The 15,574-nt window shown below is 40.3% G+C and overlaps 1 protein-coding gene across 1 annotated transcript in view; it reads right to left on the bottom strand.

The window, feature by feature from the left end:
• Window positions 1-5,242: 5,242 nt before the first annotated feature.
• LOC123185980 (ABC transporter D family member 1) overlaps window positions 5,243-15,574 on the bottom strand; it is a 38,132-nt gene continuing 27,800 nt past the window's right edge. The window contains exons 4-26 of the mRNA XM_044597784.1: window positions 15,442-15,502; window positions 14,495-14,692; window positions 13,918-14,372; window positions 13,217-13,355; window positions 13,056-13,134; window positions 11,865-12,103; window positions 11,461-11,765; window positions 11,271-11,376; window positions 11,026-11,187; window positions 10,384-10,483; window positions 10,201-10,309; window positions 9,904-9,994; window positions 9,554-9,678; window positions 9,305-9,454; window positions 9,137-9,209; window positions 7,897-8,077; window positions 7,651-7,809; window positions 7,015-7,161; window positions 6,717-6,923; window positions 6,406-6,560; window positions 6,265-6,317; window positions 6,094-6,172; window positions 5,243-5,936 (exon numbers count right to left, since the gene is read on the bottom strand). Coding sequence (XP_044453719.1) covers window positions 5,850-5,936; window positions 6,094-6,172; window positions 6,265-6,317; window positions 6,406-6,560; window positions 6,717-6,923; window positions 7,015-7,161; window positions 7,651-7,809; window positions 7,897-8,077; window positions 9,137-9,209; window positions 9,305-9,454; window positions 9,554-9,678; window positions 9,904-9,994; window positions 10,201-10,309; window positions 10,384-10,483; window positions 11,026-11,187; window positions 11,271-11,376; window positions 11,461-11,765; window positions 11,865-12,103; window positions 13,056-13,134; window positions 13,217-13,355; window positions 13,918-14,372; window positions 14,495-14,692; window positions 15,442-15,502 — 3,460 coding nt within the window. The 3' untranslated portion in view covers window positions 5,243-5,849. The remainder of the gene's footprint in view (window positions 5,937-6,093; window positions 6,173-6,264; window positions 6,318-6,405; window positions 6,561-6,716; window positions 6,924-7,014; window positions 7,162-7,650; window positions 7,810-7,896; window positions 8,078-9,136; window positions 9,210-9,304; window positions 9,455-9,553; window positions 9,679-9,903; window positions 9,995-10,200; window positions 10,310-10,383; window positions 10,484-11,025; window positions 11,188-11,270; window positions 11,377-11,460; window positions 11,766-11,864; window positions 12,104-13,055; window positions 13,135-13,216; window positions 13,356-13,917; window positions 14,373-14,494; window positions 14,693-15,441; window positions 15,503-15,574) is intronic.

A 15,574-nucleotide genomic window follows, 5' to 3' on the forward strand; every position in this document is an offset into this window, starting at 1 on the left:
CGTGTGCGGCGCCCCCTGCCACCATAGTCCTCAATAATATTGTAGTGGTGCTTAGGCGAAGCCCTGCGACAGTAGTACATCAAGATTGTCACCACGCCGTCGTGCTGACAGAACTCTTCCCCGACACTTTGCTGGATCGGAGTCCGGGGATCGTCATCGAGCTGAACGTGTGCTAAAACTCGGAGGTGCCGTAGTTTCGGTGCTTGATCGGTCGGGCCGTGAAGACGTACGACTACATCAACCAAACGCTTCCGTTGTCGATCTACAAGGGTACGTAGATCACACTCTCCCCTCGTTGCTATGCATCACCATGATCTTGCGTGTGCGTAGGAATTTTTTTGAAATTACTACGTTCCCCAACAGGGGGGCGGGAACGCGAGCAGCATGGAGAAGGCAGGTGGGGTGCGACGGCGGCAGGCGGCTCCGAGGTGGTGCGCGGGGTGAGAGGGAGGCAGAGGAGACCGAGGCGGCCGGGCTCCGGGAGTGAATTTTCATCGGCGGTGAGGATGAGGGTGCTCGCCCTAGCGGCCGGTGGCGGGGCGGACTGCTCTGAATGGGGATGGGGAAGCCGTACTGTTGCTCCAGGGATGAAAATTCAGGCGGGAAGCCGTGTGTTTCGATGCGGGTGCCAAAGGCGTAATTTGGTAGGCTTCGACGGATCATATTGGCATCTATCAAAACAAAATCATAGTACACTCACAATGCTCACATACAAACTTGGCCAAATGATTGCCATGACGTGGTATTTGTGGTGGAAAAAGACGTAAACTTGTGCATAAGGAGATAATTCAAGATGCTAAGCAGATATCTATGGGGATACAAGCTCTTACGACTAATTATGTTATTGCTTCCTCTCCTATGCTTCCATGAAAAGGGGGTTGGAGCCGCCCCCGGTGGGATTTGTGAAACTTAATGTTAATGCTTCTTTCGATCATGACCTTTTTAAGGGAATGGCTGGAGCGGTTCTCAGTGACGACAAAGAAAATTTTATTGCAGGGGGTTGTTCAAGAATTGACTGGTGTGCGGACGTTCTCATGGCGGAAGCTCTGGCGCTTAGATTTGGGCTATCCCTGGCGCGGGTAGGATGTAATTGACTTGTCATCAATTCTGACAACTTAGAGGTCATCGGGACTATGAATAAAGGAGGAAGGTTAGCGTGAGTGGTGGCGGCAATTTTCGATGATTGTTATTTTATTGCTTGTGACTTTTCTATGTCCAAGTTTGAACATTGTAATAGAGAGACAAATAAAGTAGCTCATGAACTTGCTAGTTTGGCTATATTTTCTGATATTGTTGATTGGTTTGAGGAGCCATTGTATGAAATTGTATCCTTCCTCTTAAACGATGTATCGGTTATTTCGATTGAATAAAGTTAGTATGTTTTAAAAAAAACTTGGCCAAATGGGCCGGCCCGGCCCGGCCTAGGAGCTGTTTGTTTTGACGCGGGTGCGAAAGGCATAATTTGGTAGGCTTTGAGGGATCATATTGGCATATATCAAAACAAAATCATAGTACACTCACAATGCCCACATACAAACTTGGCCAAATGGGTCGGCCCGGCCTGACCTGGTAGATGTGTGTTTCGACGTGGGTGTGGAAGGCGTAATTTGGTAGGCTTTGAGGGATCATATTGGCATCTATCAAAACAAAATCATAGTGCACTCACAAATGCCCACATACAAACTTGGCCAAATAGGCCGACCCGGCCTGGCCTGGGTTATATGGGCCAGGCGCGACAAGTACACGGGCTCTCCCTGGCCAAAGCACGGCCCCCTTCTAACACGGGCTGGCATGTTGGGCGGTTTAGCCCACTGCCCTGTGTGGAATTCAGCCCATTAGGTTATTTTGGGCCTATATTTAGTCTATTATGCTGCATAAAAAACTGAACGGGTCGTGTCGTGCCGGCCCACGCACGGCCCTAGGCGGCCCACGCACGGCCCTAGGCGGGCCATGTGCCGGCACGGCCCGACTATAAACATGTCAGGCCAGGAACACGGGCTATCTGACTCAACCATCCAAGCTATGCTCAGTGAGCTGAGAGCTACACTCAGTTTAGAAGCAAAATTGAATGCTTAAATTCTCTTTTGATAAGGAGCTAAAAATGCGGAAACAAAAATGAATGGATCGCCGAAATGAATGCCACACATTCATTAGTCAATTTTTTTCAAAAAAGATTCAGATTTATTATCGAAGTTAGTACCTCGGACATAATAAAAATTACATCAAGATCTCTGGATCATTGAAAGACCACTGTTGCCAAAACGATTCACTGATGCACCACTACCGTCACTCCTCTAACGAAGTCGGCTTGACCTTTCCAATGGCAGCCGGACAGTCTTCTAACCGAATAATAACTCGATAAAGATTCTAATAATATACTTCCTTCGGCTGTGTTTATTTTGTTCCCCTCATATTTTGTGTCAAACTTTAACATAAATTTAACCAATAAAATATAAGTTTTATGTGGTAAAAATAATATTACTCTTTCAAATATGATTTTAGTCATATAAATTTCATGATATTTAATTTAAATTTTGCTAGTAATATCTATGGTCAAAATTAATCAAAAAATGCAAAAGGGGGTTATAAACCCGGGCCAAGAAAGTATGTAGTCTAGTTTAAGGTGTTGAAGTTTATATGTGGATTGTCTAGCCCTTTTTATCCATTCAGACTTTTGATTGCATTGACTAATGCATGAAGCTTAACAGGATAGGGTATTAGAGCCTAGGGTCTTGAGTTCAAATCCTGACTTCCGCAATTTATCCAAAAATTACTGTTGCACCAGCCTTTCGCAATTTATCCAATTATTGAGCCATACTTTTGAATAACTACGAAAGAGCATCTCTAGCCCATCCCCAAAAGTTATATATGGACGATATTTTTGGTTTGAGGAATTAAGCACTAGCTAGCCCATCCCTCAAATTTATAGTTGTTCATCCCAAAATATACACCTCTAGCCCATTTGTCCTCCAAGGACAAGTCTCGGTAAAATGGGGCAAACTATAGCGCATGCGCCGTTGTGCACCTCGTCGCCAGCCATCCCTCGGCCCACCCCGCCGCCCATGACCGCCACCAGCTCGGCTTGCAGATGACAACCCTAAGTTCGGCCTTTAGTTGGCCGCATCAGTATTGACGCACACGTGGCAATTTTTTTCTTGAATGATTTGTCTAGGAGTAGCGCACTTTTTGTTGTTCGGCCTCTCTCCTCGATCAATCTAGACCTACTAATAAAGAGATTAGCGTTTCTACCCGGTCATCCCGGAATTGCCCTCAAAGTTGCAAAATATTGCCCACCGATGTCACCTATAAGTAGTCCTGGTCATCTCCGGCCCGGCCCTGTCGGCCCACCCAGGCCCGGCCCTAACCAGGGCCTAGGCCCGATGGGCTTGCCCATGGGGCGAGCTTGGGCCTGAGTTTTGAGCCCACTAGCAGGGCCTGGATGGGCTTGGCATATTGGCATTTTAAGGAAGAGGCCCGGCCCATGGCCCTAAGCCCTAAGGGCTTTTCAGGGCTTTTTACTAGATGGGCTGGGCTTGGGCTTGAAAAGTAGGCCCGATGGTAGGGCCTGGGAGGGCCTAGGCCTCAGTTTTCTGCCATGGGATTTTTAAGGCCCAGCCTAAGCCCGGCCCGGCCCATGGCCAAGTATACCTATAGGTGACAAAAAAAATTCACACAGGGGAATCCCTCGCCTGGGCTAGCCCATGGAGTAGGGACCTCCTATATGGTGCTCTACGCGTTGTGAGAAGACGCAGCATGCCTGTTTCGGCCGGCCCATGTGCAGGCGGCTTTTTTTAATTAGGTTTTTATTTTACTTTTATTATTTTTTCTACTTTAAATAAATTGGAACTTTAAAAAAGTTCCATTTTTAAAACAAATTGGAAATAAAATGTTCAATCAATTATAAATTGTTTGTGGATTCAAAAAATGTTCATAATTTATAAAATAATGTTCACGATTTTATAAAAATGTTAATGAAATTAAAAACTATTCATTATTTTGAAAAATGTATATTTAAAAATGTTAAAATTGAAAAAAGATTGCCAATTCAAAAAATGTTCCTGAATTTTTTTAAATGTCCTAAAAATTAAATCTGTTCATGAATTACAAAATAGTTTATTGATTCATAAAATATTCGCTGATTCAAAAAATTATGATGCATTTCAGTAAATGTTCGTTTAATCAAAAAAGTATCTGTGAAGTTCAAAAATTGTGCCATCAATTCCCAAAAAAATGTTCGTCAATTTTTTAAAATGTTTTCTGATTTAAAAAATTGTTCACAGTTAATAAAATATTAATGGATTCAAAAAATGTTCATGATTTTTAAAAATAATCACAAATTTGTAAAGACTTTCACGACTTTGGAAAATGTCCATGATTTCAAATATGTCCCCAAGTTTTAAAAAAATGGTCATGATTTTAAAAAATTGTTCATGATTTCAAATAAATATTCGAAAATTCAAAAGGGTGTTCACTAAAAAGTAAAGAAAGGAAAAAGAAAAAACAGAAAAGAAATACGAAAAAGGAAAGAAAAAAACAGGCTCAAGGACCTTCCCAAAACCGATGAGAAAGAAATCCGAAAATGGGTCGGCCGGAAACAGGATCGAAGGCAGGAGGGGGTACACGCTAGGTCACTACGCACCAAATAGGAAACTCCCACACAGTAGCACATCGAAAAATACGTTTTAGACAGGGGAATCCCCCCCACCCCCACCTGGGCCGGCCCACACGGCAGCAGCTGGAAAAGTACGTTTGTGAATCTCCTCACCTGGGTCGGCACGCGCAATGAGAAAGAGTGATATTGTATCTCGTAATGGAGGAAAATGTGATCATAGCCTTTGGCGATTATACAGTCCCTTTTTCTTCCGTTGCAACATACAGTCCCTTTTGCAAGTTTTAGGCCTCCTTTGGTTTAGAGGAATTTCATAGGAATTCTAGAGGATAGGATTCTTATAGAATTTTTTCTTTTAGAGCCCTTTGGTTCATAGGAATGGATTCCTATTCCTATATAGGATTGGTTCCTATCCTCCACATTTCATAGAAAAATAAAAAAGTGTCTAGACTTAATGGAAAAATTTCTTTGGTGTCAATCAAATGACATCTTGTTTCCTATTCCTACTCATAGGATTTGAGATACATGTCATCTCATTTCCTACAAGATTCCTATTTCTATGATAATCCTATCCTATGAACCAAAAGAGGCCTAATATACAACCAAACGCATATCATCCATACACGTGGAGAATGTAAAAGAAACATGCAATTGTAGTTTGGTAATGTCAACAACCAATACCGTATTGCACAGTTTTCTATGTCAACATGCAATTGTAGTTTGGTGATGTCAACAACCAATACCAATTGTAGTTTGCTTCCTTTTGTTTACACAGTTTTTGATGACGACAGCGAACGGAGATGATGGCAACAACAGCCAAATTTATTCCATATGTACTACACTAGCATGGAATCAATCAATAATAGGTTTGATGAATTCACATCAACAGCTGCTCTGAGATTATGTACTGCTGTTCTACACTCTCTTCCTACTTCACTCCACACCTCCAAACCGAAACACCTCCCAATCCTAAGTAACTGGTTTACCACCGGCCCCTGCTCGTTCAGCTGTTACTAAATTCGGTGTAGCTAGACTATGATTGCAATGTTCTGCGTCGAGTTCCTGAAGCGGATTCTTCTTCTTCTTTTCCGGCCTGCTTCATAGTTGTACAGGCTGCTACAGCTTCCAGACGGTCTGTGAAGGCGACCCGATATGAACAAATCGCTGCAGTAGCAGCAGCAGCATCTTCTGTGTGGCGTAAGTAAGTGAGAGCCGATAAAACTCTAGCTGGCGGCGTCAATCAGTGCTGGATCTCGCACAGCTCCCAGTTTCCCTCGCCGTCGATGAGCTTCAACTCCACGGAGTGGAAGGGTATAAGAGCAGGCCTCTGCAAACAGAGTGAAAAGGAAGTTTCAGTAAAATACCGTAAATCAAGATTATATGAGAACAACTTTAAAATTCAAATGCAGAGGCTTCAACAAAGAACTGAGCTGGGATCGCAGCAGATACTTTACACAATTAGCGGGAATTGCACGAACACTTACTTGTGATGAAGTGATCACAGTTATGCCCATGTTTGTTGCTAGCCTGTACAGATGCTCTTCAACATCAACACTCGTAGCGCTGCAATGAAGTGCGATTTTTTAGGACCCACAGTAATTGATCAGTGAATGAAAATAAAAAATGGTCAAAGAGAGTTGTGGCGCTGCACATACTTTGTGCACTCGTCGAGGATGCCGAATTTTGGATGGTGGAAGAACAAACGAGCCTGAAACAAAACAGTTCGATTAGAAGATATAAGGGGACAAACAATGGTTTCGGCAGTTTGCACAGCTTGCAGTGAAGTTAACACTTACCATCCCAAGCCTCTGCTGTTCTCCCAGCGACAAAACATCTTCCCAGTTTGGGGTAGAGTCCCAACCTTCTCTCTCTAGAAGGTAGACCAACCGGACATTCACAAGAACCGTCTTCAGGTGGTCATCTAGCAACTCAGGAGCACTAGACCTGTTGCCTACATTAGCACAGGATTTCAGGTTACCAGGAGAAGCAAACATATAATTTACTACTCCATTTTTACAAGCAATTTCATAGTAAAAAGGAAGGATATGCAGTTCAATATATACAGTTTACGGTATTTCAATATGCCCATATTCTGAGTGGCACCTACTAGCTTTATATAATGAAAGAATCTTCATCTCTGCTTCCTCCCTTGACATAGGGTATATGATCTGATCCCGAAGGGTTCCCAAGCTGGTGTATGGACTCTGAGGAACATGGAACATCCCTTCAGAGGGCTTGGTAACTCTCCCAGAAAAGGCAGGCCATAAATCTCTGAGCACCCTAAAAACAGAGCTCTTCCCGGTACCATTGGGGCCTTCAGAAAATCAAGGTAAAAAGGTAAGTCAGCATGATTCACTGCCTTATAAAGATAAATGAAGGTTTCAGAGCACAGACAGGTGACATACCAGTCAAAAGAAGGCTTTTCCCTTGTACCACACTGCATGACAGCTTCCTAGCCAATAGCTTCTGCGATGGTGTTACAATGTCCACTTCATGGAATTCAATAATTTCGTCTGAGGCTGCACTAATGGCACTGGAAGGCACCAGAGCATCTACAGGAAACAATTGAAAAGCTGTGTTTAATTGGCGGAAGACATTGCTGTAACACTTATAAAATGATCATGCCACTAGCTAACTTAGGACATTACTGATATAAAATTATAACACAACCCAGTGTTACAAGTTGCCAACTCTGTGCGGAGCTAGTCATCAATGCAAAGAGTATCAATAACTTAACACAAACTTGCAACTTTTGGCGGAACATCAAATTCCTGCAGCCATTCTATGTAGCATTCTATTATGTTTGGCATAGTGAGAAGGCAACCGGTTTTAGATCGAGACATGTGCCAAAGTTCCATCATATATAATATGCTAAACAGGATGTGCCATAAGTCCATAACAAGCATGCTGTAGGAAAATGTCACATTTTTAATCCAAACATGATGCATGTCATACAGTAAGATTAGTTATATCCTGCAATACTAGTAGTGCAACCGCACTATTCAGCTGTCCTAGCCAAGCCATAACCAACTGAAACTTACCCTTTTGAGCTGCACGCAGAGTCTCCTCGAGCTCAAAGATCCGGTTAATCCCACCAGAAAGTTCAAGGAATTTTTTGTGCAACTCAAGAATATCGCCAAAGGCTATGAAGCTTTGTGACACCACTGATGCCAAGAACCGCAGAGCATGTGCGAGCTCCCCTGTTGCACAAAAGAGTAAAGGTTTTGCCAAGTTCAAGTTTAAAATAATCTACTCCTGACAACTGAAGCAATTTTATGTTGAGTAACCTTGTGTCGAAGTCAAAGCTCTGTCTCCCTTGTGCTCCAGAGCATATAACAAACTCAGACCCCATGTCACATTGTGCGGGAGTTGCTTTGTCACAAAATCATCAACAATACCATAAAGCCATTGTTTTCTCAACAGAACCTTTGAGTGGTTAAGCAATTTCATGAACTTAGCCTCGACCATCTGATATAAGAGAACAAAACCATAAGGACGGCAGTACGGCACTAATTCATCCCATAACAAAATAAGGCCAGGAAAAGCTATTGAAACCATCTTTTGATTCATAAGAACATAAAGGAATAGGAAATCATAAGCACATATTATAATACTAGTTGGAGTAAGCAAAGATAGCTAACAATGCTAGTAACACGGGGAAAAAGTTCAACAGACAAACAGCAAAATGGACAATTTGTGAATGGCCTCTGCTTATGCTTAAGTGCATTAGTTATATTTTAGCTTGTCCGACAGAGGGGAACGAATGGAACCTAGGGGTAGGTGCACCCATTTTTCAAAAATAAAATAAAATTGTAATTGCAAAATTGGTCAAAAAATCATGAAATTTTTGACAACAAACTTGCGCAAGCATTACACTCTGGTAAAAAAAATTGCAAAGAAATGACTTTCATGATATTGTTCGCCAAAAAGACAACATCAGCACTATATTAGAGTTACTATTCACTCTATATTGTCCTTGATTATTCTAAAAAAAAATTGCTCAGATTTTTTAAGGGATTTTTTCTTTGTCGAAATTTTTATACGAGCACGCCAGTAGGTCAAGTTTGTTCAAAAAAAGTTTTGAAGATTTTGACTTTTTCCTGACTTGCTAAAAAAAATCTCGGAATGTTTTTTATCAGGTTCATCTACAACCAGGTGTATCAGCGTATTTTCCCTTGTCGATAACCTTACTTCTGGAGTTTTTTTGGCATAGATGCTTCAAGAAAAAGCAAGTAAATAGAATGCATAACCAACCTTTTTCCATTTTCAACAATATGGATGGATTAAACAGGAAGAAACAAGATCTGGAGCTATATATATACTAAATATCACCATGAGATTGTTTACTTCATACTTAGCAGAGTAGTTATAAAATTATGCAACTAGCATGCAATTACCAGATTTCACATATCAACGTAGTTCATGATTCGAATAAAAATAGTTGACAAGAATAAAAGGTGAACAGACACTACCAACATATCAGTATATATACTTTAAAATTTTCTCATCCAGGGTTAAGAAACTCACAGCTTTTTCTCTTGAACCACCACCAAAGAAAGCGATTGATTCAGCATGAGTCCGCAGCCTCGAGTGCATGAACCTAGTACACAGTTCACCAGGTTAACCAACACTCCAAAATTCTTAAATCAACAAAAAGTCAGGTCTGACAAGAAACAGCAAGGAATCAAACATTACCTGAATGTTCCTTCAAGTTCTTGTTCCTCACTTGCAAGATGGCCAAAGTCGGGTGATATAGCTCTCAGGAAACCCAATCCTAGTAACATGTAAGCATACAATATACCAACTCCTCTTCGGCCAGACAAAAGCTTCATTCTCCATGTAAACCTAGTGAGTAATATACATTGACATTGTTACACTGAATTTTACATGCTAACCAAATATTAAACCGAGTAGATATCAGTGCTGATTCCAAGGATAGCTCACCAAAGAATGTCAACTAGTGGTTTTACCATTCCGGTAACCAAGCCAGCAAGGTCAGTGGTCAACTTATCCACATCAAGTGTTAGTCTTTGGTCTGCATCGATACTTTTACCTGACATATTGAATACCTGAAAACATATGCTAGAATAACTTAGCTTCAGTCAAAAGTCGAAATCCATAATGTTAACTCCGTTCGACATGCAGTCTTATTTCACAACCAGATCTCATGCACACCAAGAGACATCAACTGACCAAAACCTTGTCCAGACCTCCAAAAGACTTATCCTAACAGACAACCCTTCCCACGCATCACCGGGAGACAACTTGAATACAAGAGCAGATACAGGATATACCTTGTAGAATGCATTTCTTCTCAAATAATATTGAAGCAAATGGTTGGTCAAGCGAATTCGCCATCCAAGGGCAAGTCTTGAAGTAAGGGTTCTGTGAAGACATAAATTATCAAAACCATGAAGTTAGACATACACGCAAATAATCATCAACCGACCAAGCTTAAATTTGCATGCCCAGAAGAACAGTCTGCCAAGCACCAACCAAAAGCAGCAGGTTATTCATTTAAACCAACTTAGAAAATGATTATGCATGATCCCATGTCAAGAGAGTCTACTGAGTGCACGTAAACCAGTTACCTCAGAGATGGTGCGACGAAAGAATTTGCAGCACTCTGCAGAACACTGACGCCAACCAACCGAACGAAAGCAGCTTTATCCTGCTCCAAGACAAACTTCACAGTAGTCCCTGAAGATGAGATGAATCAGACAAGAATTTCATGTATAGCTCTTCCGATAATAGAAGATATTGAAGAAACCAACCATTCAGTGAAGCAATACGATCCGAGATCACGGTGCGAGAGAAAATAAGTAGAGCAACAGAAAGCAACTGCCCTCCTTGTTTGTCCAGTAATTTAGGAACCTGGGAAGCAAGATGAGAACATATTAACATCTGATATAAGTTTACTTGACATAATTTCATATGCTTCATCCCATATAAGTAATGTCAGGTTCTTCCTTAGTACTCCCTCCTTCCCAAAATGTAAGGCGCGCTTGATTTTACACGGTCTTTGATGCACAATTTTGATCATTAATATATATCAACGTAGATGAACTGAATGTGTATAAATGGTATCGTCGTATTTGTCTTGCAAAACAATTTTACTTCATATGTCTTTATACTAATGTTGTAGGCATAGAATAAGTAAAAATTATAGTCAAAGTTATGCCATGAAGACCAGAAAAAGTCAAGCGCCTTATATTATGGGAAGGAGGGAGTACATGTATTGCCTCAATATACTCGAATTCTCAAATTGCTATCACCTGCTGATGTAAAATCTCAAAATTCTAACATCTCAGATACAAGAGTGACTGACTATTAACAAGATGCAGTATCCAGAGAAACTATTGACTCATTGGAACAAAAATCAAAGAGAACAAGTTTAAGCATGAAACAGAACATACCAATATTTTGAGCATTGCAGCTGCTCTCAGAGGGAGAGGCCTTGGGGAGCATTGCAAATGTGGGATTACAGGTGTTCGTACTGTTTGCCCTGTTTCCAACTTGGGGGAATTTGCTATGACCTTTGTAGAGTAGAAATCCTTGGATCTTAATGAAGCATTGCTCTAGTAAAGAGAATACATAGAACTGTGTCACAGCCAAGATTCGATTAATAATAATGGAATAGACATACCAGGTAATTATATACCTTTGCCCTGTTCATAAAAGCCCTTTGAACAGTTAGGGCATCCGATTTACGTTCAGTTTCCAGTGATGTAAGTTCAGACTCTTCAGTGTAAAAGGATGAGTCATCCCTGCAAAAACAAGTGTGATATTAAACTTACCGTGAATTAATTTTGGACAAATAAACATTCAGTGAATTAGTTCAGGATGTATACCTTCTGTGCTGAACATCCCACCCTCCTTCACCGTCCAATGACAAAACAATATTATGAAATGCAACTAACGCTGGGCGATGAGATATTGTTATGCATGATGTTCCCATCGCTCGAACCTTTTTGCAAAAACGTTCTTCCATATCAATTGTCACAGCACTAGTACACTCATCAAGAATAGCAAACTTTGGCTTATGGTAGAACAGCCTGGCCATTCCTAATCTTTGTTGCTCGCCAAGGGATAGCTCATCGCCCCAGTTAACTTCCTTGTCAAGAGGATAACGTTCTAGCAAGTATTCCAGATCAACCTGTAAAAGGAGCATAATTACGAATTCCAGCAGGTTATGAGACATAACTCAAGAGGCCATGATGTAAAATACAAATAGCATATCGATACGAAGACTTACATTCTTTAGAAGGTCCACCATGCCATCATAGCTAAGTGGTTCAGTCTCCTGATCTGCTGTGAGAGGATAGATTAGCTGTTCGCGAAGTGTGCCAACAGCTGTGTATGGTCTTTGTGGGACATAAAAGATTTCCTTGTTAAGATCGGAACCAACACCAGGTTTGACAATATGGCCAGATACTAGCGGCCATAGGCCCCCAAGGACCCGAAAAAGGGAGCTTTTTCCACTACCATTGGGACCTGAAATAATAACAAAATGTCAGTGTCAACACTTCACTTATATGGAATTTCATGCAAACATGCATGGATTATGAACAGTTGGACACTGAGAGTTTGGTTGTACTAGATAAGTTTAAGAATATAAGCCTCCTTTCAAGTAGATGCACTTAAACAGCATATGCATGACTTTTGCGTCGCCTACTGTTGCAGAATCCAATCCTTTTCCAGACTTAAAACCCGGAGTGGTAACTCCTACTACCTCTCTATCAAAATATAAGACGTCTTTTAGGCTAAACTAGCCTACAAAAACGTCTTATATTTTGATATGGAGGGAGTAGTAAGTAGTAACTGAGCAGATTACCAAATGATTGCCTTCAATACAACATTAATTTGATTGATGAATCCAAAATTGCAAACTTGCAAATGCTATATTATCCAACTTTGTTTCATTGTTTTTAATTAATCTTCTTTCAGGAAGTAGTGTTCAAATGTATGAAGCTGCGTGTTTTCAAATTACTACAGAACCTAACATATCCTTGTATTTACGCCCTAAGAGTGTATAATGGTAAAAGCGGCAGCCTATGAGCTCCATAAATATCTGAAAACAAAATAGCAAAAAAGAAATGCCATCATAGATAATTACAAGATCAGTTTGCAGTTTGATACAGAAAAGACTTATTTTGCTAGTAAAATGTAAGTTCTCTTTAACTTCTAGTTTTATCAGATTACTTAAGGCTATAAGAGCTTGAAACAGAGAGGCCAGACATGAAACTATTTCGACATATCCTGTTTCATGGTTCATTACTGCAGGCAGTCTGATATCTGGACATGATTTACAGATGCTCTAGAACATGTAAAAGAAAAATGTGCATGATGCTACATACATTCTCATAAGTGCTGGATAGCTGCTGTTCAAGCAAGCATTGCAATAGTTAAGTCAAAAGTTCAAATTCAATTGGTAGGAGAGGATTACCGGTGATTAAAAGATTAGATCCAGTTTCTACTCGGAGAGTTAAATCGTCAACCAAAACATTCCCAGCGGGTGTCACCACCTGTAATCATTTCATATCAGAATGATGGAATTATGTAAGGAAACAGAAAGCGAATGTGCTCCTCCAAGCATGCTATTACTACCTTAACGCCGGAAAATTCTATATGGTTTGCTTCGCTGATGTAATTCCCGATAGAAGAGCTGTGATTCAACGATCTATCACGGACCCCAGACAGCTCACGTGAAACATCTAGTAACTCACGAATCCGGTCTGCATAGCCACTGTCAAATTACAGTGAAAGTCCATTGTCAATCATGTCACAAAAAAATATCAGAACTCGAAGACAGCAGAATAGCATCAGAGACAGCAGGTCACAGGACCACAAAGTTTGCCCTGCAAAATTACAACCATAGTTGCGTATATAGGCCATAGTTGTCTAGATATACAAACCATAAAGAAGATAACCCATTCAACTTTTTTTATGGGAGATAACCCATTCAACTAATCCTAAATATGGAAGGTCCCAGTGCAAAACTCTAATGGCTCTGCCAGTTCTCATACACTACAAGATGCAAAAGGTTATTAAATCCAACAATAGGTAACAGGTCAGACTGAACAACACACTGCCATAAACGGTGTTGTTTCAAAGAACTCTTAAAATATGTACAAGAATGACAAAGAAAAACAAAAGCTCGCAATATATCAGCAAGTACTTAAACATTTTCACTTCTATCAAATGTCTATAGTTCTGAAAGATGCAAGCAATGTATCCTAAAATAACAGGATTGGAAATGAAATGAAACTATTCAGTGCTATGAATAGTTTTCACGCAGATGGATTTACCTCAGGATATTCAAACGCCTAGAGCTGATAGAGAGGGTCCCGAGAGACTGAAATAGTGCTATGATCACGCTCGTGTGGTATCGAAGGTTACTCAACATATCAGCCCTTCCTAGTGTAGATGAATCAGGTCTAAGGTCGCCGGAGAAGAACGGTTCGATAATAAGAACAACTGCTACAGTGGCACCGAAGTACTTCAGAAAGAAATCTTGAATCATGCCGAACCACCAGTTTTCATGGAGTACATGCTTCAAGTGCCCAACAAGAGCTCGGAATCGGTGCATAATATGATATTCTTCTCTCTTCTCACCACCATAAAATGCTACACTCTCAGCATGAGTTCTTAAGCGTGAATGAAGTTGACGATACTCCCCTTCTAAGTGCTGCTCTGTAGATTTCATCTTTCCAAAAGCAGGAGAGAAATTTCTAATTGCTCCACCAGCAACTAGTATATATCCCTGAAAGCATTTTACATATTAATACATTATAGGAAGACCAAGGAAGCAAAACATATCAAAATTGAGCATCACTCCTCATTGGTAGGGGTATTATCGTGTATTAAAATTATATCAATAATTACCAGAATCCAAAGCATGTATTTCGGACTAGCATAAGAACAGAGACGCCAGGTATATATCAAGCCTTCTGCAACTGCAGCCAAATCATCCTGTACAAGTTCACTGAGTTCAGAACAGAACTTCGGAATATCACTCGCAATCCTTTGTTCTGGGTTTGATATTCGATGATCCACATGAGAGATCTTGTAGTAAACCATATTCTGGACATACAGAAGAAAAAAGCAGCAAGATATTAACACTGTATTCTAAAAGATCAAACCATCAAGTTAATACCCAAACTACTGGTTAACCTGCATTCTAAAAGTACATCAGTGCATGCACCATATGAATCTTCTGTATTTTTATAAAATTTCTTCAAAAAGAAGAACATGAAGTGATATTACCACTACTTTAACATCAAATAAGAAATAAAAATTTGACCTGACATGGCAACACAAACACAATTGGCCATCTCGAATAAATTACATAAATTAAATAGAGAAAGCAAATTTAACTAGCATGGAAAAATTGCTACCAAGGGAAGAGCGAAAGGAATTCAACTAGAAGAAACAGTAAACAGATTGCTTCATGAAAAACCTAGAAGAAACAGCTAACATATCACATAAATGAGAACGTTCATATTAAATTGAAAAAGAATGGCACATGAAGACTAGATCAGTAATCCCCCAGTACTCTATAGTTTTGGGTTTGTAAGTTTATTCTTTCATCAGCTTGTTATATTTGCAGCACTGACAATACTTTTAAGCCACTGGTTATTTTAATCCATGACATAATCCTTCCGAGCATACTGACTCGGAACCATATGAGTTCATTTTACTTCTTATTTTGCAAGAAACCATAAGTCCACTGATAGACAGAAACTTGGAAATAAACATTAACATATTCTGGAGGCCAACACAAGTGAGGAATGTTCAACCACTACATAAGCAAAATTGATCAACTGATGTACCTGGAAATAATCGGCATGGACGAGGTCTGTTAAAATTTTCTTGAAGCGCAAGTTCAGAGACCCAGTTAAGTATTTTGAGGTCTGGTATACTGCTGATTGGAGAAAGCATAAGATCAGATTTTCTATAATTAGG

The sequence above is a fragment of the Triticum aestivum genome, chromosome 1A (genome assembly GCF_018294505.1).
Source record: "Triticum aestivum cultivar Chinese Spring chromosome 1A, IWGSC CS RefSeq v2.1, whole genome shotgun sequence".
Classification (NCBI taxonomy): domain Eukaryota; kingdom Viridiplantae; phylum Streptophyta; class Magnoliopsida; order Poales; family Poaceae; genus Triticum; species Triticum aestivum.